General features: G+C 36.5%; 1 protein-coding gene across 1 annotated transcript in view; it reads left to right on the top strand.

The window, feature by feature from the left end:
• The window catches only part of AGMO (alkylglycerol monooxygenase), a 192,866-nt gene that overhangs the window by 75,934 nt on the left and 89,959 nt on the right, over nt 1-26,973 (top strand). Inside the window, 5 exon segments of the mRNA XM_075495548.1 lie at nt 3,982-4,085; nt 10,092-10,187; nt 24,199-24,265; nt 25,831-25,896; nt 26,002-26,081. Coding sequence (XP_075351663.1) covers nt 3,982-4,085; nt 10,092-10,187; nt 24,199-24,265; nt 25,831-25,896; nt 26,002-26,081 — 413 coding nt within the window.

The following is a 26,973-nucleotide window of genomic DNA, read 5'->3' as shown; positions in this document are numbered from 1 at the left end:
AAATCTTATGTGCATGATGACGAATTTCTAACACCACAAGGAAGATACTTCAGAAGTAGTGAAACATGGCCCAGGCATTGGATCTATCTTTAGGTCTCATAGAAAGGGATTTGATTAATGCTAAAAAATGAATCTGAAATAGAAAAAAATTAAGGCTAAGTGGAACCATTGATTGCCATACCAATATGGTTGTGATGGTGTGTGAAACATTACATTTTTATGTATTAATTAGGAGGAGGAGGGAGGGAGGACGTGGAAAGGAAGGATAACATCATTAATCTTTCTTCCTTTTGGAAAACCCAAAAAAGAAGATAAAGTGGGACTGCTGCAAAAAGCTTGACTCCAGCTTCTTGACAATTGGTGCTTCATTGGTGCTGCAAGGCTATTATTAAGTCCCCCAAAGCCTTCTCTTCTCCAAGCCAGTTCTCTCAGCCTCTCATTTTCTTTTTTCTGTCAGTAGTATTCATATATTGGACTAATGCTAAAAAAGACAAATCTTCATTTTCCGTTAGAATTGGTATTAAGATACAAATCTCTCAACTGCTCAGAGCCCACTGATTTTAGCAACTGCAGGTCTGAGTCTGAGATAACTTCATGGAGACTTAAAGAGCTAGAGTGAAAACTGAGGGCTGGATGGTAAGCTACTTATCATCCAGCAATTCCTGTGTACCACCAATTTTCTTTCCTTCCTCACCTATCTAGGTGGCAGCATTCATTCTCTTCTGGGATTACATGCTGATTCTTTTACAGTTTATATTGGGTGATGGAAGAAGATAGTAATTGATTCTGTACAATGGTAATAATAACGTATTAATAATTAACTCCAGTAGCAAGATGTAGTTGTTCTGCTCTTCCCCAGATCCAAATAGCACACCTCTTCTCCACTATAGCAGAAGATGCAGAAAGTTTCCAAGACCCAACTGGGCAGAGCACTCAGAAGCCTCACAGCTGGTCCTGCTTTGAGCAGGAGGTTGGACTAGAGAACTCCTGCAGTCCTCTCCAGACTGAATTATCCTTTGATTCTATGATGTTCACTCTCCTAGATCAAAAATGTGCCTATAGGTATTCCAGTGATGTAATTTCTTATTTTATTTACGAATCATATTTGACTTAGAAAACATAAGAAATTCCATTAGAGCATTGTCTGAGTGGCTTCTCCCATTCCGTCACCTACTTTTTTCTTGTGGCTTCATGGGAAAATTTGAACTGGAGAGATCTACAAAATCCAGTAATACTTCCTGTTTTCTACATAGATTTTTTTTTTAAAACAACTGTGTTGGAATTGGCCATAGCTCAGTCTTGCTCTCTTTTTAAGTAATTATGTAGTAATAAGTATGAGGAGGTGGATGTGAGGCAGTCTTTTATAATTTCGTTCTCATTCAAATAACTTTTCGCATTTTGCTTCAAGTTACCATCTTTATGAATGAAAAAGTGAAACCACAGTTCTATAGACACATACTTTTGGTCGCGGGTAGTTGGTGAGCAGTCAGCTGTATTCCTTGATGAGTGCTCGGTCTGTTTCTCACATTTATGAGATGTCTTTTAGGAGTTACAATTTTAATATTTTTAATGTACTTATGGTTACAGACTGAGTTTTGGGGTGATCCATTTCACACTTATTCATGATGTTATTTTTCTGCTTCAGATAAAAAGTTATTGATGATCAATTTCTTCAGATAAATGTTTAGGACAAAAATTATTTCCGATCATCAACTCTGCCTATTTTGCCAAGGAATTTAACATACTCTGTGCCATTGATGTCAGCAAGAATAGGATTAAGGAGCAGGATTTAATTTACTTAGCTGTAACAGAAGAAGTCAGAAATAGCTTTAGCAGTTAAATTACTTGTGACAGAATTGTTTGTTTATGCCCCTAATATTCCTGTGGTATATTTTTGAATGATAGAGCATTTAAGCTGACTCGTACATCTGAAAGATTAACATTTTACCAATATTCAGTTACACTATTCTATATTCTTGTTAGTGTAAGAGGCAGTTTAACTGAAAAATGAATGCTAATAAAATGCCTGTTTAGTAATTCATTTTGAAAACCGTTTGACCTTAACTACAATGAAAGTAGACTGTAAAAATCATCATAGATTCCCTTCCTTGAACTTTTCACAATGCTGAAAAATGACTGAGGGAAAGAAGCAAGATCCAGTTACTGTACCCTGTTTGTACAGCTGTACTTCATTGAGTGGAGGCTTGTGTTACACACAGTTTGTGATAGGAAGTAAATGCTTTTAAAACAACTAAGGAGACAGGTCTTTAACCTCCACCTTTTCAGATGCTTTGTTCACTCATTTAGCTTCTGTCGAGGTCTTGGGAAACATTTCAAATACAAATTATTATTGAGTACTGAAGCTCACCTGAATAATTCATCTCCTAGTGAGCTCATTAGGCAGAGATGCATTAAGATGTTGGGGTTTTTTTGAGAGAGATCACTGATTCTTGATATAGTGAACACTTGTTCCTTCAGGAACTAATGCATTTAAAGAAGGAAGAATTCTCAGATTGAGTCTTAAGTGTTTTATGATAGTTGAAATTATGGTTTTAATTCAGCAATTGTAAGGATTTTCAAGGACTTACAGGGCATTCAGAAATGATGTTGTCATGTAAATTACAAAACTGTCAAAATTCATTAGATTTAAAATTCTCAGTTTCTAGCATACAAGACTGTTACCTCCTGTTACAACGCTATCTAGTCCCCTGAAATGGTGAAGACACCTTGAGATTCATTAAGAGTTTTTTTTGGTGTTACTCTACACTGCAAGTACATGTTAATCACCAGACCTAGACTATTTGATGTAAGCTTGGCACCAGATGATTTCAGGAGTTTAAATACACATTACAAGATCCTTCTGTGAATGCGATTCTAGTATCTGCCAAAGGCACTTCTCTAATTGCTCTGGTGAAACAAGTCAGTGGCAATGGGAGCGTGCAGCTGGCGGACCGCCAGTTAACTTTTAATTTCTGTAATCAGCTGAGGCTTTGTGTATACTTCGTCGCTTGAAATGCCTGTGACCTTAAATTTAGGTTTATGCTAAATAGGCATTATTTGGGCTGCATTAACCACCCACTTTCTCATCCTCGTAGCTATACATCTGATGGCCATGAACATTTCTGTCTTAACCTCCTACTTAAGACTGTCCAGATATCAATATACAATGCAGAGGGGCCACCCAGATCTGCACTTAATGAGAAAATGCCTTGAAATCCAATGAGGATTTTGAAGTCGTCTTCACTGCAGTGCATTAGAGGTGTCATGCCTGCAGAGGACATGGCTGATGCTGGTTTTGCCCTTATTCCAGCAACTTTTTTTGAACTGTAACACAGTAGAGCCACTGCGCTCCTTTGGCTGGGTCCAGAGTTCCCAGCAAGCAACCATTTGTTTTTCCATTTGTCACTAGTGGGCACGCAATGGCTGTGTTTTGTGGTCTGTGGTACAAGTGGGCTTGAAGATTTAAGTGTTCCAGAAAACTGTAAGCATAACAGCAGGCATCAGTTAAGTTGTTTAAATTTGAAGCGTAAGATTTTTGGAACATTTTGTGTTCCCTTCTCGTCTTGAAATATAACTTCAGTAAACCAATGCAGGCCTGAAAGCATCCTCAGTCCTTGTCCCTCTGAACCCCGTAAGAGAGCTCCTACTGACTCGTGTTATCAGGACTCAGCTCAGGCTTTCGGGCTCTTTAACCCTCGTCTTGCACATCCTTCTGCTCTTCCAGCAATGATTTTAGTTCCTGCCGTAGCCTCACCTTCCTCAGCATGAAAGTTACACTGACTTGTGTCCACTTACTGACATTTAACCCAGCCTACCCAAACTCAGGTCTGAACATTAGATTTTATTACCTGCTATACTGTGGTAAAATAGCAAAGTGTATTTGGGGGATTAGTTGCTTCTAGCTTACGACAAAAGGCCTTGGGAAACAAATGTTGCTTTTTTCTCTAGGACATACCTCATTAGAAATTATGTGTTTTGCAGAGGTTAATATACTGTGGGCAGCGCACCAAGTACATCATAGTTCTGAAGATTACAACTTATTCACAGCCTTGAGACAGTCTGTACTGCAGAAATACACCTCCTGGGTAAGTTGCACGAGATTTGACAAACAAATTAATGTCAACAAGATGTAGTAAAAGTGAAAACATAGTGTTTATTTTCCTTCAAAGAAAAACATATAAATTATTTAAGATGTTTGACACTGAAAGCACAGAAGTTGAAACTGAAGAATCTGAGAATCATAAGCTTTAAAAATACATTTATTAATGTTTTTACAAAAAACTTGAACAGAGATGCAGTAGTTAAGTTTAAGAAGGATAATTATAACCCTGCATTTATATTTTCATAACTTTTTGAGTAAAATGAGACAATTTTTTTCCTTCAGTTATTCATGCATAAGTATGGGAAAAGATCACAGTATAGCCTAACTACTCTAGAATATGTCTGTATAACTGAAAGGAGCAGGGAGAGAAATCGTTACTAAAGATTGCTTTGCACATGCAAATGTATTTATTTGTCTCTGTTCGTTCATGTCATGTGTCAGTACTCCGGTAAGTAAGGGCAGTATGCCACTACTTTTAGCTGGTGTTGTTTCAAATATAATTTCTTTTAAATGGTGAGCTGTGTACGCATGCAATATGTATATATCATATGCATGTGTACACAGCTTATATGCAATAAGACGAGTACTCATTTACAGCTTTAAAAATGTGTATTTCCAAATACATTCATAAATTTAACATAGTATTCAGTGTTTAGTTTTGGGCCCAGGATAACTGCTGATTTCCTCAGTTGCACTCTCGTGTTCTCTTTTGACTCTATTTTTTAACTCAGATTGTAGGTTGTTTGGTTGGTTGTTGTTTGTTTTTTAAAAAAAAGAATAACGTCAAATTTTGAATTTTCAGAATTAGAGTTCAAAAGCAATATTCAATGTATTTTTGTATATATAAAACATGTAAATGCTTTTTTCCAATGAGGTATAATACTGGTGGTGGAGGAAACCCCCAGTCCTCTGGCAGTCTCTACAACTACCCTATGAGCAAATGACTCAAAGCCAAGAGTGTGTGCTCACACATGCAAATCCAGTGTAACGCCACTAACTTCAGTAAAGTTTGTCTGGATTCATGCTCACATAACTGAGCGTGGATTTAGCCTGTTGTTCATAACTGTTTCAAACTCATGACATTAGATGAGTTAAAGTGCTAGGTTCCAAAAAAAAGACTAGTTCTTCTGGAAGTTGTGAAACAGATACTATTCATTTTGTTTCTTAAAGTCTTCTCTGTAAATTCTTGTTATTTTTTTTATTCAGCAGATAGTCGTCTAATCTAGTAGGAGTGCCTTAAATTTAAATGGCCATAATAATGAACAATAGCGGAAGGGATGCATCTCTGTCACAACTCTGCTTCCTATGTAAATACTGCCATGTTAAAGATTTAACCTTTGCACGTTTACCCATTGGGACCATATGTGCAAATGCTTAACAAAAACAATAATTCAAAAAAGACAAAAAGCCTGTGTGTGCGTATGGGTGTGTGCATGAGAACTTTGCCTGCCTGCATGGTTTTGAGGATGATACCTCAGAGAGCATAAAATATTCAGGAAGGCCAAGATGTCTGGCCGTCTTAGATTCTGAAGACCATCCTCAGGACCACACTGGTATCGCTTGGCAAATAATATATGTACATTTAAAATTAATTTGCTTTGAGCAAAGGGAAGTCAACCTGGGAATCCATAATACTTTTGTGTGCAGTGTTTTTTCCACCAAATATTTGGTATTAGCCAAGACATTTGATTAATGTAAATATTGGTTTACCTCCCCCTAGAACTTTTGAGAGCTGTGCCAGTTTTCTTTCTCCAAAGCCTTACTGTGCATGAATACAATTCTTGCTAATTCTTATAGCACTGCTATTTTTTTGGACTGCCAGACTTGTCCAGAACTCCACGGTTGCATCTTCTCGAAGCTGAAACTCAGTGAAGCCTTTAGTTACGCTCTGAGAGTGATCTGATGTTGCTGAATGTGTACTGTTGAATGCAGTTCGACATGCAGTTTTGTGGAGACTGTGAGAAAGTTGTGGTGGATGATGTGGGATTGTGGGACTGTTCTGCTGCCAGCTCTGTATGTGTTTTAAGTTAAACGTTATAAGATAAATAAATCAGCATATTAATCTGTGTGGGTTGTGCTCGAGCTGATTGAAAAGATGTGAAATGAAAGAGAAGAGAAAAACATGCCTGAAGTACAGTCAGTAGTGTGAGATGTACTCCTGAACTTGGAACCAAATGTGTATTGCTTCATGTCGTTTGCGCACAGAGTGTTTCTGTTACTCCAGGGGAGGGGCCATACTGAAGCAGACCTGCTGTTAAGACTGAGAGATGGTTTGGAAGCCCATTTAGTGGGAAAAAGATGTGGGAAAAAAATGTATATTCATTTTTAAGAAGAAATCAGCAAGCTAAGGCTATATAAATCTTTGCTTCTGATGAAACGCATAGTTAAAGTGTAATTGTGAAAGGAGAAAGTAACATATTCATAGCTTGAAAAGCTATGAATAGTTCTATGAGTACCAGTTCTTAACTTTCCTCCAAGGGTAAGATTTGATTGCAAATAATAGATCCATAATAATTTGATAGCTTTAGACTATATGTTTAGATAAAGGGTTGAGTTATGCCTTGGTTTAAAAGCAGTGGAAACATCTGTATATAGATCTGGAAAGGGAATAGGTAACACTGTTCTCTTCAGCACAGAGTCACAAAGTTCACTTCTTACCTACCGAGGAGTCTGCCAGGTCTGGGATCTGTAAGGGGTGGGATTTTTTTATCCTTACCTTTAACTCCTGCAGAATCCTCACGGAAGTATAGCCCACGTGAACTAGCTGTCGGCAGCTGCCCTGCGGCCCCGCTGCGAGAGCCGGCCGCATTGGCAGGGGGGCCCGGGGACCCAGCGTGGAAACGAAGGGGCTCAGCACAGGAAACTTGGCCCTCCTGCTAAGCCTCAGGAGTTTCAACATTGTCCCTTTCTGTAGTGGAAGTGTTTATAAGCTTTTATTACAAATGAGAGGGAGAAAAGTAGAGCGTGCGTCGGACACGCACCCTTCAAAAGGGGCAACACCGAGAGCGTGAAGGCACACAGCTGCAGTGCAGCAGCCCCAGATGGGGATCCCTCTCCCCCCCCTCGATGAGTGCCTTTCCCATCAGGTTATCAGTTATTGTGGTGCGCTCTCAATCTCTGTTGCCGAATCCACAAATGAGAAAAGATCTGTGAGTGTGATAAGTGTTTTTCTGCAGTTTTGAACAGAAATTCCATCTTGGAGCCAGGAAAGCCATTCCTCTACAGATTAGTGAAAGGTGGTACATTCCCATGAAATGATTTGATTTGGTGAATTGGCATTTCCAGTGGAAAAACTATTTAATGATTTTTTTTTTTTTTTTCCCCTCCTCACATTGATCTTGTTCCCGTGGAACCACAGATAGGACAAACTAAATCTTTTGTATGGGAGCTTGTTTTCATTCCTCCCTATGGGTTCTGCTTTTGTAAATGATCTTTGAAATCCTTTCTGTGCAAAATAAAGCTTGCATTGCAAGGAAACATGAGGCAATTAGGAAAGCATTCTCCTTTGTCAGTCTCAAATTTGCCTGTAGATTTATATAAAATTTCCCTCATCTTACCACTTAGTGGGGAAATCCTAGTATTCATTGTGAGAAGTAGGTTAGAAAATAAATATCAAGGTGATCCTTCCTTCCCCTCTGAGTCATCTGTAAATACCACCAAATTGCCTCTGATACTTTTAGGGAAAAAGCATATAATTTTTAACCCTGCTTTAAATCCTGCAACGACTTCCATGAATAATCTGAAAACCATCTGTTGTGTTTTTTTTTTTTTTTAATCAACTTCCTCTCCATTCCTTTTAAAAAATTTCCTGCTCTTATCATGCCATTAGAGAGGTACAATCAATAATAAGAGAAAACTGCAGTAGCTTTTCTTACATCTGGCCGTGTATCCTACTCCTTCGTTGGCTTCTTTGTAAGATAACCTTTGAGAAAAACCATGCCAGCCTTCTGGCTGTTGTGGGACAAATATCTCTCAGTCTCTTTTTTTTTTGTAGCTCCCCCACTTTTAATAATTAAATATTAAGGGGGTCCAGGTTAGAGGAAGGAGGAAAAAGGAACTCAGAAAAGAGATTGACTCCATGCCAGTGTTTAGGGCATTTCTTCTAAAGTATGGGAGGCTTGCACTACACTTCTGTTTCAGAGCATGGAGGATTATAGGTTTGAAAGGCGCTCTTCTGTTTAGTAGTCTTCTGCACAAGGCAGTCTGTTCTGCATTTTTAACTCTTAAAGAAGGCTGATACCCACCTCTACTCCAGGATTTCATGCCTAAATGCCACATCCTCCCTGATGGCATTTACTAGCTTCTGCCTTAACTTGGGTAAGAGTTGCTGCCAATTTTTGTGAGTTTACTTAGGCTGAGTGATTCTTACGGATTGAATGTGCAACTTTCACTTTCCAAACATTTTTCTTTCTTTTTTGTTTGATAAATGTTACGCAAACACTTCAGCCTTTGAGGATCAGACTGATTAAAACAAAATAGCTGTTTACATTCTTTCCCCCAAGTTCCAGAAGCTCAGCATAGCCCTTCTACCACCTTTAAATTCCTTTACTTCTTGGAAAAGAACTTCCAAGACATTCAACCAGAAACGCCCCACGTGTACTTTGTGAGGCAGCTGTGATCCGTGAAGCCTTTGAATGTAGCTTTTGAAACACAGCTGTCCTAGCCCTACCAGGTGATGCTGAAACTGCAGTGAATTCAGTGACTTTCTAGTGCTTCAGTCGTTGTCTGGTGTCGAAGCCAGCGGACCGAGCTGGGATTGCAGGGCCTCCATTGGCTTGTGACAGTGGGATGCAGCTGTGGTGACTTTCTTGAGAGCATCAGTCACATCACGGGGATGGAGGTGCATTTGTTTCACAGCCCCAGTGCGACATCTTACCTATTGGGTAGGCCTTTTGACAAAAACTGAGGGAATATCAGCATTAAATGCTATGCGCAGACCTACACTAAAGGAATTCCTGGTTCAGGAGGCCTGTCGTGGCTATCAGATTGCTTTCTCTGATGTTCACAGATTTGATTTTTGTGAGAAGGACAATAGGAATTTGAAAACGGAGTTTGCTAATTTCGCTGTGTTTCACAGGGAGGCCTTAATCTGCTACCCAGATTTTCCCTGAGTGCTAAAGAGACTTAGATTTTTGAAGATACCTCTGTTACTGTTTGGTTTAGAAAAAATCTCTGTATTTTAGGGAAGGATAACAATGCAGCTGGTATAACACAATGTCAGGTACAAGAAAAAATTAAAAGATAAGCCTTTTTCTGAAGAAAGCAGACTGACTTTTAACACGTGAAGGTCTTGGAAGTCTTATTCTGTTGTTCAGCCAGTTAACCAATTAATTGTGAAATTCCTGGGATTTTACTCTGTATGTAAGTTACCAGTGTCTTTCCTAAGTAAGCAGTTTTCTGAAACTGTTTTCATGCTAGCACATCTTCAGAACTCAGCAAAATATCGGGGCTTCGAGGGAGATGCTGTGTGAAAGGTAGGGTGCGAATTTATAATTAACTTTGAAAGCCAAGTAAGCTGCCTTGCCCTTATTGTGCTCACGTAGTGTGTTTGGATGGAAAAGCTATAGTGTTATTAAATTCACACCTTACTTACTCTGTGATAATTCTCCCCTATAAGTGAACCCCTCATGTCAAGGACAAGTTGCTGTCTGCTCCATATAGTACACGGAATAAACATCTAATCTCAGGATTTCTGAGTCCTTTTCTTGCTCTTTCTACTTGCTCACATTATGACTTTTGGCAAATCACTTTTGCAGCAATTGTTTAGCACACCTAGTAGTAACATAATAATCATTTGTCTCATTTGTTTAGCACACCTAGTAGTAACATAATAATCAGTGTGTATTCTACATGATGTCTACATTATGGAGGTATCAGACGAAGCAATTATCTTGTGCAGTGCTTTGAGCTTCTGAGATAGTACTTTGTTATATCTTCACAAGTTTAGAATGATATATCTAACATATATTTTCTTTCTCATTTTTTTCAGATTTTAAACTTGCCTATGGCTCTTTTCATTCCCCCTTCAGTGTTTGCTGTTCATCTACAGTTTAATCTACTTTACCAGTTTTGGATACATACAGAGGTAAACCAGGCTTTTAAGCCATACCTAAACAGTTAGCCTGGAGCAGTGTCCTGGAAATCCACTAGCAGCTGATTTATTGTGTAAGAAAAATCTTTGTCTGACTTCTTTAAGGAGAAACATCTGTTCATTTTTATTCCTTTTTTCTGAATATATATTGCTAAGTTTATAAGAAGCAATGAGGCCAGTTGGTCCCAATTAGATTAAAAAAAAAAAAGAAGTAACTGTAAGGAATCAAAACTTTTTGCTATTTTAATACTATATTTTCCTATCTTGCAGCTTATTAAACATTTCTGGCAGATACTGAAACTGATTTCATTTCTAAGATAAATATTTTAGGGAAAAATATCCAAAACCCAGTGCTTCTTAAAGATCATTTAGAGTTGCAACTGAAGTCAGATATTGTTTCCTTCCTAGTGCAAGTAGTTCTCGGATGAAAAATGCTCTTTGATTATCTGATGGCTATTTGTGTATGACTGCACCTATTTATTTGTGTTTTGTGAGTGCACAGACCGTATCTAGCTTACATACATATACAGTTAATAACCCACTGTAATTAAGTAGTTTCCCCCACTTCTCAGGCAGTCGAATGGCCTTCTCCCTTCTCCCTCGCACTACAGTAAAGGTGTTTAAAAGTGTCCCATGTTATATGTCAGTAGCATGTTTCTCAGTAGCCCCTAGTGGGCTGTGGGCTAATTGTCTCTACAACACTTTGATTATTCTGACTATACAGATGCCTTTTTCCCCTCTGTAGTTTCATTATGCGATCTATAGGAAAATTCTTTTGGAAGACAATTTTATTTTCTTTATCTGCTATTTTCGGTTATTGTGTTTCTTAAATTACAGTTTTTATTTTCTCTTTTCTGTGTGTTTCCCTAAAAAAAAAAAAAAAAAAGGAAAAAAGCAACTTACGTTGACCCAATAGCAAACTTCTGTTGTTGAAATTTCACTTCTGTTGGGCACATTTCTAAAATCATTAATACATGTCTGTTGCTCTGCAACACCACACGAATAGGAAAGGCTTACAATAAAATGTCACACACATCACTAGAACTGGCATAAACTCAAGCAATACACAATTAAGCTTGTCAAAATGTTTTGAACAAATTTGAACACTTTGAAATTATACCAAATGACTATTCTGAATCACGTGGTAGCAAAGTTTCTTTGATCATGCCTTAGGTTCCCCAAACTGGTTTTGCTGTGTTTTATCACTAAGAAAAATATAATATGTGTCATTTACCTCTTCTCTGCTGTCTGAAGCTGTTTCTTCCTTGGCTGAGATGTTTCTAACATTCTGCTGTGTAACAGTAACCCAGTCTCAGCACTGGTGCCACACTGTGCATCTAAAGTTTCTAAAGTGAATTTCAGAGGCTTATGAATCACCTACATCCCTCTAAAGTGCTAAATCCTTCATAGGGCTTGAAAGGAATTTCCATAGCCTATGTGCCATGTGCCAAGTTTAGACACTAGTCCAAACAGGAATGAATTTCAGTCTCAATGAAAAGGTAAGCACTCCTTACTATTAAATTATTGTGCCGGTAGAAAACAATGGATCTTTTGTACTGATCCAGCTGATCCCATCATAGATCTTTGTTTACAAGGGAAGATATTCTTAATGTTGATATTGTTGATTTTGTAGTGCAGCTGAAGTAAGTTGAAATATGTTGAAGTTATGCTTTAAGGTCAAAAATTATGTCAAAATAGAAGTAGGCTTACACCATGTATTAGCAGATTTCCTGCTCTCAAGGGCAAGGGCATAACAGACAAGAGAAGGGAAAGGAAGGGAAATCGTAGCAACTATTGCAGCAACACAGGTTTATATTAGTCAGTATTTTTGGTGAAATTAATATGATGCCTTACCATTATATTGGGGGTTTTTTGCAATAACTTTTACAATGTAACTGTTTAAAGCTGTGGCATTTCTAATTTTTTTAAAACAGTCTTTTTCATGAATTTTAACAGTTCTAATTATCTTACACAGATTATAGTAAAATGAAAATCCTTCCTGTAAGTCTCAGTTTCCAGCAGTTTCCCACCATATGAGGTTTGTTTGGGGCTGCAGGCCTGGGGTTATATAGAAAACAGCATCCTGTCTCAGTGACTGCTGCTAGCCCTTGCTCTGAGAGCTGAGATTCGTCATCCCCTGGCAGCTCTGGTGTCCTCTGGGAGCCCGTGGTGGGTGCTGCTACAGGGTGGCAGTACGCATCATTAGGGGTCTAGTGGAGATACGCTTCATTATTTCTGTTCTGCCAGTGCAAGGTGTAATAGTTTGCTTCTAAAATGCAGGAGCATTTGATAAGAAATGTTAAGTTTGTCCTCAGATTTCTATTGCTTTTAATCGGTATCGATGTTTTCCTCAGGCAAGATTTGGCCCCATATTGACTGGGCAAGTATGTTTGGAAATCATAACTTCACAACTTTTGATTACACATCCTTCTCCTTCAGAAAAAGAAAATCTAGTAAGATACAGCAAAAACCCCTCTTTTCTTTAATAGGTGATTTTTTTCATAGCACTGAAAAGCTTAATAAAGGATATGCACAATTTATTGTTTTATAAGAAAAAATACATGATATTTAAGTAATAGGAAAGAACAAAAGTATATGAAAGTTTCTGAGGGAAGATGTTTTGTTTTGGGAGTAATTTAAATTGAATTCAGTAATTACAAGGGAAGGATCGTGCTGTGCTGAAACTTTCTATGCCATGTTTCAGCCTAGAGCAAAAGTTTATAGCCAAAGTATGATCTCTGATATTTTCCTATATTTTAATTTAGAATGTGTCCAGTGCTGTTTCAAACAATGCTAAGAGAAGTTTCCTGTGTTACAACTTTGACCTTTTTCAGTATTTGTTACGTCAGTTTTTGTCCAGCTTTCCTACCAGCAGATCAGACATGCACTATTTTATTTTAATTCAAGTGGCTCGTATATTCCTGTGAAGACAGTATACCAAATCATAAAGATCAAAAGTACCCACTCGTTCTATCTCAGTTAGACTTCTTTATTTCCTGCATACTTGGTATGCATTAGCTTTTGGCCTTTTATATAAAGTAGTACAGCATTTTAAACACCATAAATCTTATATAAAGATTATACTATACCATTCTCTCAGTAATAATAAAAGAGCTCTAGCACCAAAATCAGAATGGGGTATTGATACAAGAAAGGCATTTCTGTAATTAATAAAGAAAGGTTGGGTGTGCTAGAGTGAAAACATGACTTTGTGACTTAAGTTATGCATTTCCATTTAACTATATTCTCCCATTACAAGAACTTTGCTGTCTGAAGTCCACTTTTTTTTCACTGCTTCTGTGCATTATTGCACTGTGTACATGGCAATCTGAAACGATACGGAAAATTTTCCAAAGATTTTAAAAATATCCCTGAGTAGCACCAAGGTATTGAAATAAACTCATAATAGTTTATTTAAATGAAAATAGGAAAAAAAAAACCCAACCCAAAAACAACTGAAGAAAACACTTTTCTGTAATGGTGCATAAAGATAAGATCTCAGTAAATGAAGAGAAAACAATTTTTGGCCCTATCCAATACTATTTAGGTTAATAGAATAACTCAGTCAGTAGATCTCCTCTTAAATGGTCTGGGAGAAATGTTTCTACGACTACACCATTCTCATCTAGATCATAAGGAAAGTAAAAAAAAAAATACTTTGGTCAAAGAGCACTAAAAATCTAATTTTTCAAAAGCCACAAAATGTTTCAGGACTGTTACTGACAGACAGAAATACTCCATTTCGGTTTATTTTCACAGGTGATTTGGAAGGTCTATGGTTCATATTAAACTATATCCTTCCGTTATGCATTTATTACAACCAATAAGTTAGGTGTGTTTATAACCTGATAGACACCTGTGAAAAACAGAAATTAGTTTCTGTTGGTTTAGCTGTAATTTTTATGAGATGTCAAATTGTATTTGGAAAGTATCAACTGAATCAATCCCTGTTAGTAGTAATTGCAGCAGCAGATTATTCCTTGCCTGTTTGATCTTTGACATGCATTAGTTTCTGTTTAATTTTCTAATTTAAGGAAAGACTGTAATCTGCCCTTTACCATACTCACAGAAGTCAGGTTTCTTAAGGCATCTCTTTTTCCCTTGTTTAAGTCTTCTTACCTCATCAAACTCTGGGAGCAGAAAAAGGTGAGCCACTACTATTAACCAGGAGTAACATGGGTGAAAACAGGCGAGGAATGGGAAAAATTTTGGCAACACCTCAATGCAGGCTGGAAAAAGAGATGTGAAATTGCTACAGATATAGGCCAAAATACTTTTGTTTTTGTCAGAAAACACCAATTCAGTAAAACCAAAACTTGCTGTGGAAATCTATTGTATTTGTAAAGAAATATTTTGCATTTATGTGCAGTGTCTACTGATCTAAGTTTCCATCTATGGCTTTCTTTAGCTTTGACTTCTGCTCAGTTTTCTTTAATGAAAAACATTGAAAGAGAGAGAAATTGTGGAGGCTTCACGCTTTCATGAAAAGGAATTCTGTTCCTGGCAGGAAGCCATGCACAGCCCATGGGGGTCTCTGAGTACAGGGGAGCTGTTGTGGCCCAATCCTGAAGTCCCTACATCAGTCAGCTCTTACCTAGGAAGATGGCCAGATTCAGAAAATATCTTCTATGTTTTGTTTTGGTTTGCCTTTTTTTTTTCTCCAAATATGAGCATAGGGTCAATAAGGAAATTAAACAAGCAGATTAAAGAACCAAGTAAAATTAGAGTAAAATACATAAAAATGTACATAGTTCTTTTAAGCAGCAGTACACCTGTGATTACTGTATCAATAGCAAAAGCTATTCTTGAAACTCTAGAAGATGCGTCTTTTTAAGCAGAAGCTGTTTGAGACAAAAGTCTATTGGATGGGGCTAAAAGAATCATAAAATCTTTAGGACAATGTGATAAATAAGTGACAGCATGTGACAATAGATAAAATATTTAGTTATTAATTCCCAGGCTTTAACAATTGAGATTGGTCCTCTATTTCTTTGCAAATTTCATTTTTCCATTTTCTTGGACCTACCTTTTCCACATTGTGTGCTGTAGTCTCATTTAAATAAACAAGAAAGGAATGCAGGATTAAACAAGTGTAACAAGGTTTATTTAAAGTACTTTCAGTAGTTAGTCATTTAGAAGCAATTTAGTAATCCGTTTCTTAAAACTGAAAAGTAAATTTGATCAAGAAATGAGACTTTGAATTTAAAAGGCATTTTAACAAAACTTTTTTGACTATAATGCTTTTGAGCATTTGCAGTGGGAAGAAGATAGTGTTGGGTTTTTTTTGTGGTTGTTTTGTGGAGCTGGAGAAAGAGTTTTGGTAGTGAGCTAAAATCTTCAGTAGTTTGCAAATGAAAAATGGGGATGCTCTGCTGGTAGGTAAAAAAATCTTGAGGCCTTGTTTACAAAGGCATATATTTGTGCTTAATTTAATGTACTGTGAAAAGTTTCTATAAGGTCAGCGAGTAACGAGTCAAATTTAACGTGTGGAAGTTCTTGCAAAATGGTGGTATACAAGTGGTATTGAATGGATCACAGTGGAAACAGAGTATGATGGACTGATCTGATTTCCAGGCCAAGATGAGAAACATGGTTTGTTTTTCTCTTGTGTTTTTGTTGTTGTTGTTGTTTTTTATTTTATTATTAATAAAGAGTTAGACCAGTAGAAGGTAAAATCAGTAATAATCCAATGTATTGAGTATAATCATGAAATTGCAGTGTCTCTTGAATTTGATGTTGGAAACTCGTTTTGAATTCAAATAGCATATGCCAACAAAACCTTTCATTTTCTGTATTCTACTACGTTGGTTCATTTAATGAAAGAACAAGCTTATTTTCTTTAATTCAGCCACTATAGCCAAAAATAGACATGGGTCTCTCTGATGTGCCCTTTGAAATTAGAAACACACACATCTCTCCTAGTCAAGTTACAAGGGATCAATCTAAAAACTTACCATTCATGAGACTTTTGCTAAAAGTAATAAAAAAGATGAATGTAATGTAGAGGTGATATACAGCCATTCTCCTAGTCTGATGTTCAAGATTGTGTCTGACAGCTCTCAGTGATGCAGATGATTTAAGTCGGATTCCTAGAAACAGGTCACGTCATCCAACAGCCTACCAGCTTTTAGAAGCTAGATTTTCTCACTGTTACAAAGATCCAAGAAATTATTCTAAAACCAGTGGGGACTGAACTAATCGTTGATTTGTATAAAGAACAAAATTTTGGTTTACAAAAGAAAGTTCTGGTGCCATTCCTGATAGCTGATGCTTTTATCATTCAGAAACTCATTGTTCGCCTGCTGCAAACTGTCAACTGAAGCATTTAGTGTGGAAAGAAGGAGAACAAATAAATCAATAAATACCAGGGAGATAAAAATACTTTCTTTAATGCAGACAGTGCCTTTGTAGGTCCAGATAGGAGATATATACAATATAGACAATAAAACTCAAACATGATTCCAAGAAACAAAGAGATCTCACTGCTTCAATCCAGTGTGTCTGCCAAAGTGGCTTATTAGATTTTCTGACCAAACTGCAGGATGAAAGTCTTGTCATCATTGCACTTGCCAGAAGCATGGAGAAGAGCAAAGCTAACACTATCACTAAGCGGAAATACTAGCAATAACTGCAAAATGTGTTCCACTTTTCCATGTTTCACTCCCCCCACGAGGAGAGAAAAGTATTATCTTTCTAGGTATATAAAGCATATAACTCTGCTTTTTGTTTTAAATAAAAAGAATAACAAAAGAGAGAGAAAATAAAACATTCATAAGAGAGCACGCTGTTCCTGTCCTGCTAAGTGTAGGCTGCACTTGAACACAGCTTAATCAGGCAAAATGTAGTGGGATGAGGTTTGGAGTTCCTTCCTTGGCACCTAGGATCTCCTAGGATTAGGACTGTCGACTACACCTAAGTAACCCAAGGATGAGTCTCCTATTTTAAACCTAAGTGCTCCTTGGCACTTTTAGGTATCTGAGTCTACCCAGAAGTGCCTTGACACTGTGAGTTAAGTATTTTATTCTTATCTAGCTTCTCTTTCAACTGAACTGCAGAACAGAGAGGGACTTAGAAATATGTAAGTCATTTAAATGAACTGAGTAGTGCTCTGCACCCAATAGCTCTGAGTTCAACATGCAGCATAGGAGCTGTGATCTTTTTCATTCAAAAAGCGGCTGCTCCACAATAATCAGCTTATATTGGAGATTTGCATTTGATGGGGAACAATCTGGGCAGAGGAACCCTTCCCTTCCCTGTTGAAGCTGGGTCACTGGTGAGGCCAGAAATTAAAAGTTTATGGGATAAGAACATAAGCAGGAACTTGATTTTCCATCCTAATAATTAAGTCCTTGGGTTTGAGTGTTGGCTTCTGGTCCTTGCAGCAAAGAGTCTTCTTGCAGGAGACAGCTGTGAAATGTTTACTTCAGCAGCAGTGGGCCTGACTATTGCTAATCTGCCTGCAGAAACCCTAAAAATAAAAATCGTATTTCAAGAGTTTTATTTAGGCCACCTGTGTCTATTATGTCTCTGGAGAATTATCAAGATAAAAGTGAAATGAGCTACTTAGAGATGCAACACATTTCAGTACATTCTGCATCCTACAGAACAATCTAAACAACTCATTTACAAAATAAAGTTAATATAATAATGAAAGGATATCACATTAATGTGGTAAGTAGTTAGAGATACTGCTCTCTGTCAAAAAAATTAAATCCAGTTTTCAATCTTAACATATTACATGTAATACTCTTGAGTTTTTCTCATAGCTTCTACACATTGACAGTCTATTTAAATTAGTTATGGCTTCAAAGCCAACAGAAAATTTGAAAAACCCTTATTTGTTAAAAACACAAAGTGTAGGATGTTGACTATATTTTGATCTCTTTAAAGAGGAAAGTGAAGAGCTACACTTGGCTATATTTTAATTTATTTCAGAACTGGCATACTGATTTATTACTTTCTGTTTTTTTCCCCACAATTGCCAGCATGTATTTGTCAAGCTGCTGAAAAATACTGAAATTGTATAGCAATTTTTCTCCTGGAGTTTGTTTAAAATGCTTAACTTGATATATGACTGAAAGAGTGACTTTCTCCATGCTCTGCTATTTGTAATGCTGCAATTAAAACAACCAGATAGTGTAGGTTTTCTCTCATTTATAGTGGATAAATTGATTGAAACTTCCTATATTTGGTCATCTTCCCCCCAACAAGGCTTAATTAGACCTTTAAAGAAAAAAAAAAGTTGCATCCACTTTTTGAAAGTATTAACTGAAATATTTGCCTAAGATGCCAATTTCATTCAAACCTTACCTCCTGGTTGAGGCGTAAACCAATGAAAAGTGACAACAGCCTGCCTTCAAGATAATTTATTATAAACACATTTCTTAAGTCTTGTGTTTATTATATAAATATGCCCTAAACCAGACTATCCATTAAAACTAGGCTTTCACCTCCCATTCCTACAATCCAGATTTATCAGAAATTCGCCCCCTATGAAACTCTTTATGATCCCAACAGGCCTGATTCCTCTCGCTTGTTTTATTTCTAAACTATAAATATTGTTTTTTCGCTCCTCAGTGTGGAAATTTGGCTACATCCATTTTACATGCTTACTGGAGTAGAAAACTGCCTAATCAGATAGGAAAACAGTTGGCGGTATATAAATCAGGGTTTGCCGAGGATTTCAAAGTGTGAAACTGGCAGACGAGCACATATCCTAGGAGTTCTGCCTTTCCCCAGCTTCCCTGTAGAGATTTCACATGGCAAATATGATCACCAGGGCCATCTGTATAAATACATGGGGGTGTTGTCCTGAATTAACACAGCAGCTCTACTGGGGAATGTAATTAAGGTCTTATTTTTAAATTTCCCCACCAGACTGTCTGAAATACAGATTTATATACCACGAATAAAAATTTTATCTTGATTTTGATGAGGAAATCAATAGTAATACGTGGTTTACTACCAACTAGTTTAACAGAAACCCCAAAGTTAAGTTCCGAGTGCTCTTTAGTGATGCTCCAGGGATGAATTTGCCCTCTCCTGTCCTGTAGATTAGTAACATTATGATATTGAAAGTAATGCTGTGCTACTAAAAGCTTTTCTTACACTCAAAGAAAAAAAACCCAACTTTTTATATACGAACGGTTTTACTGTAACGTTGCCTGCTCTACTCGGTCGACATTCCTTCCTAACGTTCATGTTGAAACAGAGTTAAGTAAAGATTCATGTTGTAGTGGTGACAGGAGGAGTTGTTACACAAGATGTAAAGTTTCCCTTGGATTTCATGTCACGATTTTTTCTCATTATTTAAACAAGAACTACATTGAAGTGGTGCAGGTACCAGGCAATAAAGATTTCCCTTGGTGCTGACAAACTCTGAGACCGCAAACGGAGGTGCTTACATGCCGCAAGAGATATTGCATAATGTTCTTTTCCTTTAGGCTAGGGATTGCTGTCACAAAGGAAACATCTTTATATAAGAACTACTATTATAGGAAAAAAGCATTTAGTTCTCATTATATATGAAGATTTCACTTCCAGCATGTTTTATTCAGTAATGTATGGAAACTGTTTCTAAGCATGCAGGTTTTAGCCTGCCTTGTTTATTAAACTGCTCTTGGAATTGTTTCAAGTGTTGTCAGTAATTCTGCTTTATTATTTAGCGATACCCAAGTACAATAATGGAGGGAATATGTTGTTTGTTTAAAAATAAAAAAAGAAATAGGAATACATGTTTTGTGGAGACATCTGACAAAGCTTTTATAAGTGGTTTACGTAAGATACCTGCATATCTGATTTGTAGGTAGTTTATCGAGTCCATTTGTAAGGATTCTGGCAGGTGAAAATTTTTTTTTGTGGCTGTGGAATGTTAAAAAATAAATAAAGCAAACAGGAAAAGTGTTTTGCTGGAATGCTGCAGTTCATCTGTGGGTCACTGGCATGGGAGTTGAGGTGCACATGATGTGTTAATTGAGAGAGGAAAAATTGGAGACAGGAGTTGATTTAGAACAGTAGCGTCTCTATCAGGGAAACAAACGCAAATGCAAACCCCCCAGCCATATTGGTCAAAATACAGATAAGGTCATCGTTGGACACCAGTTGGGGTATTTCAAGTTTTAGGGGATTGGTAGCTATTTTTCTATATTCCCAAAATCGCTGCAAGATGATGATATAAAGAACAAGAATATTTTATAGTCACAAGCAGACTCTTTTTCCTTTCAATAGTATGAAATATGGTTTGAAGTACAGTCAGTAGGGATATTGTGTAATGACATTTCCACTATTTTTTTTTAATTTTGAAACTACTTTCCAGTAAAAAGGTCTGAAATAAAACTTTCTACTGCATACAAAAATTATAGTGGCAGAAAGCTTTTTCTTATTTCCTGCCACAAAACTGAGAGCTGTGGTGCTGCTATTCTTGTCACATTTATTTTGTTAATTTTTAAAATTTGTAATTTAATTTTTTTTTCCTGAAATGTGAAACATTATGAAAATTCATATTCTAAAAAGCCATTTTGAATACAAAGCTATTTTAAGCTGAAAATGTTTTGCTGTCTTGAATGACTGAGACCTAGTGGTGTCTATGCTTTGGTGACTGGTTGCAACTACAGCATAAGCCTGGTTACTGCTACCATGAACACTTACGAGCTCCTTTGCAATTTCCATTCTCCAAGGAAAATGTCTGGACACAATGAAGGCACAGAAACGAGGGTAGACTGATAGCTGAAAGGTAGATGGGTAGGTGAAGTACCTGCTACTGCCTTTCTCCTCTCCGTTGCCTGTTAGGCATTCTTTTGAACATGGACTGTTGTTATACCACATTAAATTTTGTTATGAGTCAATTCCTACAGACTTAATTCATTTCACTGTGATTTCAGTAAGTTCCTGTCAGCCTGACATGATAGGGTCAGAATCTTGCCTGGCAAAAATTGTCTTACTATCCTAGCCTTGACAATTTACTGTGGCAAAAGATCTGCTTGTAGGAGTTTTGCCCCTGGTAAGATGGCAGAACATAGAAAAATTCAATGAAATTCAACAAAATGATCATGTTCTTTGCCATGTGGTGCTGCAGGAGCCTTCAAAGTGTAGCTTTCCAGCAGTGATATGTTTCTGTTTGTCAGAATGATATATGGATATATTTATAAAATATACATTTATAAATATTTATAAAATGTATGGCACCAAAAATTTTCCACTGCCAACAGTTTTTTCTGTTTTACAAATGTGCTAAATATATAGAAGTAAACTTACTGACAGCAAAGGAAGTTTCTAGAAATAGCACCCTGTATAATTTTGAATATCTGGTGAAAAAATAGTTTTGATGTGTTTTAGCCAAAGTGTTGATTTATGGATTGCTAATTTCAGCATGCTGGATTTTTGCTTGGTCAGGTACAGAGTTCTGTACCACCTCTGAGTTTAAAAGTCATGTGGTTATAATTGTTATCTCAGATGATATTTCCATCAGCATGTGGCTAGTATGTCTTTGCAATAGAGGTAACCTTGGCTGAACAATGAATCAAAGTAAGCTCAGGCATCAATCACTAATGATGCTGCAGAGAAGATATTTCAGTAGATTTGTAAATGTCATCACCCAAAGAAAGACTATTTAGTGGGCTGGGACTATTTTAAAGGACGAGAGAGGTTTCATTTTCCAAAGAAAATACTTTCTCTAGGATTAGTCAGAAGTATTTATTTAAAATTTCACATAAGTTCCTGAGGTCCTGAGGGAGCCCCAAGACACAAAGTTCTACTTTAACATACCGACTTTCAAAAGGACTTTCAAAAGGATGAATTTTAATTTTAAAATATGAATTTCATCAGCTGGATATTGAAGACTTGAAGGTATTCATTGTGAGGACATTGTATTATAATCCATCTGTAGGCTAAAAGTGAAGACTGCTATACCTTAGTGATTCCCTGCTCTCCTAGTGCAGATTTGGTTTATTTTCACAAAAATTGTTAAACTACTGAGTATAAATATATTGAAACCAAGTGGATCAAAGTTAGGTGTGGTCTAATAGATAAATCACTGCTTTCTCAGGTGCTGGGCTGCAGTTCAATCCAAGACATTTGACTCATTAAATTAATTTAGTGGTCACATCTCACATAGCTTAAAACAGTGGGATTTTCTGCTTGAGAGAGACGGGAAATGGAGCTAGCATGAATGATGAATTGTTTCTCACCTTTAAGTGGTCTTTTCAGGCTTGAACTTATTTTGAGGGAGAACTGAGAAAAACAAATGGTCCTACTTATGTTGTCCTTGGCTTCTGAGTTAAACAAAACAAAACAAGCTTGTCCCAGTATTCTGCTTTTCCAGTCAAGTGTGTGCAGGATTTTGAGACAGATGCTCCAAATGTTACAGTTCTCTCTATCTGAAGAATTTTGCTCATTTCTGTACTCCTTGAATTACAGAAATGCTCTACTTAACCTATTAAGTAGAAGTTCTTTTAGTTGTTATTAAAGAGAAAAAGGAACAAAAGGTATTTATTCCTTTTATTGTGATATTTGCCTGATTCATAAAAATTTAAATACATCTGAAGAATGTCCTGTGTCTACTTTCTGAGTCCAGATCTACTTCCACTTGCACAAGTGTGAATTAAACAGAAATAGAACTGGCGTATTTTAGGATTTTGTTCTGTAAACCTTAAATGAATAAAAATCCTTGTATGTTTAGTTACTTAGATGAATGGACCTGCTCTTATGGGTAATGACTGTCTGCCTCTCTACTTAATGTGTTGTTTGCCAATATTATCTCTGTTATTATATTACAGATCACCTATTTCTGCAGTGTGATTATTAAATTTATTAATTAAGTTCTATAAAAGACAAAGTGATAGGTTCTGGGTTTTGTTTCTTAAAGTCTAAGCATTTTTATTTAGCTGCTTCCCCCCCGCTTTTAATTGCAAGATGTTATGGTCATAATCAGACATGGTGAATAGATACCATTTTAGGATATATTTTGAATAGAAATCCTTTTTGGTCATCCAGTGATTGCATCTATTTGTGATTGATGGTTTTGTGTTTGAGGTTAAGCAATGGTTGCTGCATTTGGGTATCCTGTGTTTGGCTCAACACTTCTGTTGAGCTAACCAAAGCACAAAATTTGAAGTTAATGCTGGCTTTCCTCTGGCTCCATAATACAGGAGAGTACATACAGGAGAGTACCTAATTTAGCGTAAACCCTGCTAATACAAACTTAATTCATCAGCATTTTCTGACAAAGCTTGAATCATTAGAGTAAGTTTATGGCAATCAACACTTTCTGTCATTTTTGGTCTGGTACTAAAATGATCAAGGCTGGATTTTCTGTACTGTTGAATCATTGCCTTAGATTGCAGCTCTACTATGAATTTATCCTGGTCTACTTTCTTTTCATGCCTCTGACACATGCCAGTGTATTTGTGACCATATGTTGGATCAGATTCAGGAACTGATCCAGTTAAACTAATTGAGAAAAACAAACCAAAATTAGTTTTAACTTGCATCAGTTCCCTAATCAGGTTTGTTGTGTTACTGCATTTGTACTGGGGTAAAAGAACGGTATTGATAGAAGGAACAAGCAGTCAAAGGTACTGAAGGAGGAAGGAGTACTTGTTTCTGGGTCAGTGCCAGCCATTTGCTGATATAAAGTGTTCACATAACTGGGATCTTAGAGTTACACTGGATCTCAAGCAGTGCCAATGGATATGGGTAAAAAATGTGAGTGAAATTATCTGTATGGAATAATGAACTGATAATAAGAATAAGAAGAAAATGTGCTGCTGGATCAAAAATAAATTGAATTTTTAACTTGCATTTTACTAAATTTCACTTTTTCCATGAAAATTCTTGTAAAAGTAATACAGTCAAATGGTTCAGGCAAAAAAAAATGCATTCTTGTTTTTTTTATGCGGTTCTCCTTAAGATAAACATCCTCTTTATGCATTTCCTCCCCCTCTTTTCCCTCCTTCTTCTTGATTTTATACAATATTTTCAAATTCAGTGAAACATTACTTTTTTTAAGGTTATCACCAACCTTGGGCCTCTGGAGTGGATTCTTAATACTCCCAGTCATCACAGAGTTCATCATGGTAAGCTAAAAGTGTAACCTCTTATTCCTCAGTGTGTTGTCTCTCATGGTCACTATTTGTATAATAATAATAAAGTACTAAAATTGTACTGTAAAATTAGTTTTACAGAAGGAGTTTAATTTTGATCATTGTTTCAAAAATAGTCCTTGCTCAGTTAGAAATTTCACGGTATTTTAAAAAACTTTTTTATAACTTAAATTTAATTTTAAAATTTTTACATTTAGGATTAGTTATTGAGCAGAAATTAAACCTGGATAATGTGAAATAATTGGAAGACTGAGCAAAACAATTCAACATTTGTAAATATGAAGACTGACAGAAAAATATCTCATCCTTCCCTGACTACTAAAGCATCATCAACTTGTCAATCACTAACAGATGCTTTGGCATTCAAATTCAAGCACTAAATGTGTGAAAAGACATGGTTACCTTTTAGAAAAAGAACTGTTAAATGTTTTAGTGGAATTTGGTTTCAGCTGTTTGAATTATTGAAAAATCTCACTTCACACAAGTGCACGATGATTGACTTTTCGTCAATATTCAGAGGCATTCATGACCGTAGTTCATATGTAAATTGGATTAATAACTCCACTGCCTACTGAAAAATGTCATGAACATATCTGAGGAATAGAAGTGGATTTCATAGATGCCCTTGTCTCATTCGGTGTGCAGAGATAACAAGTAAAAAAGTAATAGGGGAATGGAAGAACAAAATAATTTGAAACAGACTCAAATGCAGTTATATGTACAGAGGATGTTATTAATATTTATTATATCCTCCCTGTGTAAAGTGTTTATGGCACTGTGTAGACTTTTTAAAAAGACTGTGGTGCTGTTAAGTGTCTAATCCTTAAAATTTGCACAAGTACTGGTAATCCTGGAGGGAGACACTCTGCTCTTATTTGCTCTGCTGTAAATCCAAACTAATCCTCTGATCCTGATCGGAGTTAAGCAGAATCACTCCGGAGCTGATCAAGTGTTGTACAGTCGCTCCAGCCTATCTCCAAAAACTTGGGGATATGTAATCAATGTTTCTTTGCTCATGCTTTTGATAGGACAGCTTGTATACAAATCCATTCCCTAGAAAACAGATAGGAGGATCAGTTTTCCTCACACTGAAGTTAATAATAATGAAGGCAGGATCAGACATATGGCATAGAAGATAGAGACAGATGAAAGCCATTAATGAGATGATTATGCATAAATGTATTTCGCATATATTTTCTTAGGTATAAACTGGTGAAATGATTTTTTGTTTGCTTTTAAATTTGTCTTTATAAATAAATTTTGAACTGAGTTTACGCTCCAAATGAATCCTTTTATTTCACAGAAATTTTGGGTATGATATGTTTGATTAGTACATTTGAATCTGAGTAGAGAGAGAGCAACAAACCTAGTAAGAAAAAAGAAATTTTATATCTGTATAAGGAGTGGTGCATTAGCTACCTTTAAAAATTATTTTTCGATTATAAATTGATGCTAATGATGAAGATTTCCCTTCATAATTCAGTTGCATGTATTCTTATGTATGCAATTACTGGTCTCATAAATTATTTTTATTGTAGGTAGAAATCCTTACTGCATTGACAAAAATTATGGCGGCACACTCATTATCTGGGACAGAATATTTGGTAAGTAAAAAAAGGTATTCTCTCTCATGTTTAGCTAGTGTGGCAAAAATATGTATACTTCTGAATTTGATTGTTGGTTGTTCTTTTTTTTTCTTCTTCCATCAGGAACATTTGAGGCAGAAGATGCAAAAGTTGTATATGGCTTAACACATCCAGTAAATTCATTTGATCCCATCATGCTCCAGGTGCTATAGTTTGTATCACGGACTCTGGTATCTTCAACAGGCACTCATGTTCAAAAGAAACTCCTCTCTTAGGAAAAGTTGAGGCCATCTTTGCATTACTACACAGTCAATTAAATTATCTACAATTTCTTCAGTATTTCATTACAAAACAACTATTTCTACTCACCGCATTGAGCATATGCAGAGCTTGTAGTCATCATGAAAATACAATACAGTAAAATTAACAACTAATTACGCCGGAGATATAACAGGCCTTGAACTGAATGATGTCTGTTTTGCCGTATGCAGAGCAATATGCAGCGAAGCAGACAAAAATATATATTTCGTCTGTTGTTTGTCTTCTCTAAATATTGCTATTTGATAAATAACCCCATGGTGTAATATCTTTACTTTTTTAATCTCTTCTGCATATTTGCTGTTCAAGGTACTCCAGAATGATTTGTGTTGACAGCATTATATAGCAGCTGTCATGGTCTCAACAAAACCTCCAGAACAGGTTGAATACAGTTTAAAAAAAAAAAAAAAAAAAAAAAAAGAAAAGAAAAAAGAAGAAAAAGTACTTAGTGTGGTGCTTCTTAGATTTATTGGTCCAGGCTTCACTTAAGCTGGATAAAAATTCTCTTTAAAAACCTCAGGGACTGAGGAGTATTGAAGTCCCCGTTTGCTTTTCATGACTGTTCACCTAAGGAGGCATCTCAAAGAATGAGAAATTCTACCTGCAGGGGTGTCTGGGCTGGAAGCTGGAAGGATGGCCACAGCCTGTGCAATTATATCCATTCCAGTCAGAAATGAAGTAATTTAGTTATTGAGAGTACGTCATGTCAAGGTCCCAGTAACCTATTTCTAGTTTCAAACTACCATAAATATAGCTATACAGTACACCGTTAAATAC

The sequence above is a fragment of the Mycteria americana genome, chromosome 2, assembly GCF_035582795.1.
Source record: "Mycteria americana isolate JAX WOST 10 ecotype Jacksonville Zoo and Gardens chromosome 2, USCA_MyAme_1.0, whole genome shotgun sequence".
In the NCBI taxonomy this organism is placed as follows: domain Eukaryota; kingdom Metazoa; phylum Chordata; class Aves; order Ciconiiformes; family Ciconiidae; genus Mycteria; species Mycteria americana.
Note: the sequence above shows the minus strand (reverse complement) of the source record. Positions and strands in the feature narration are given on the sequence as shown.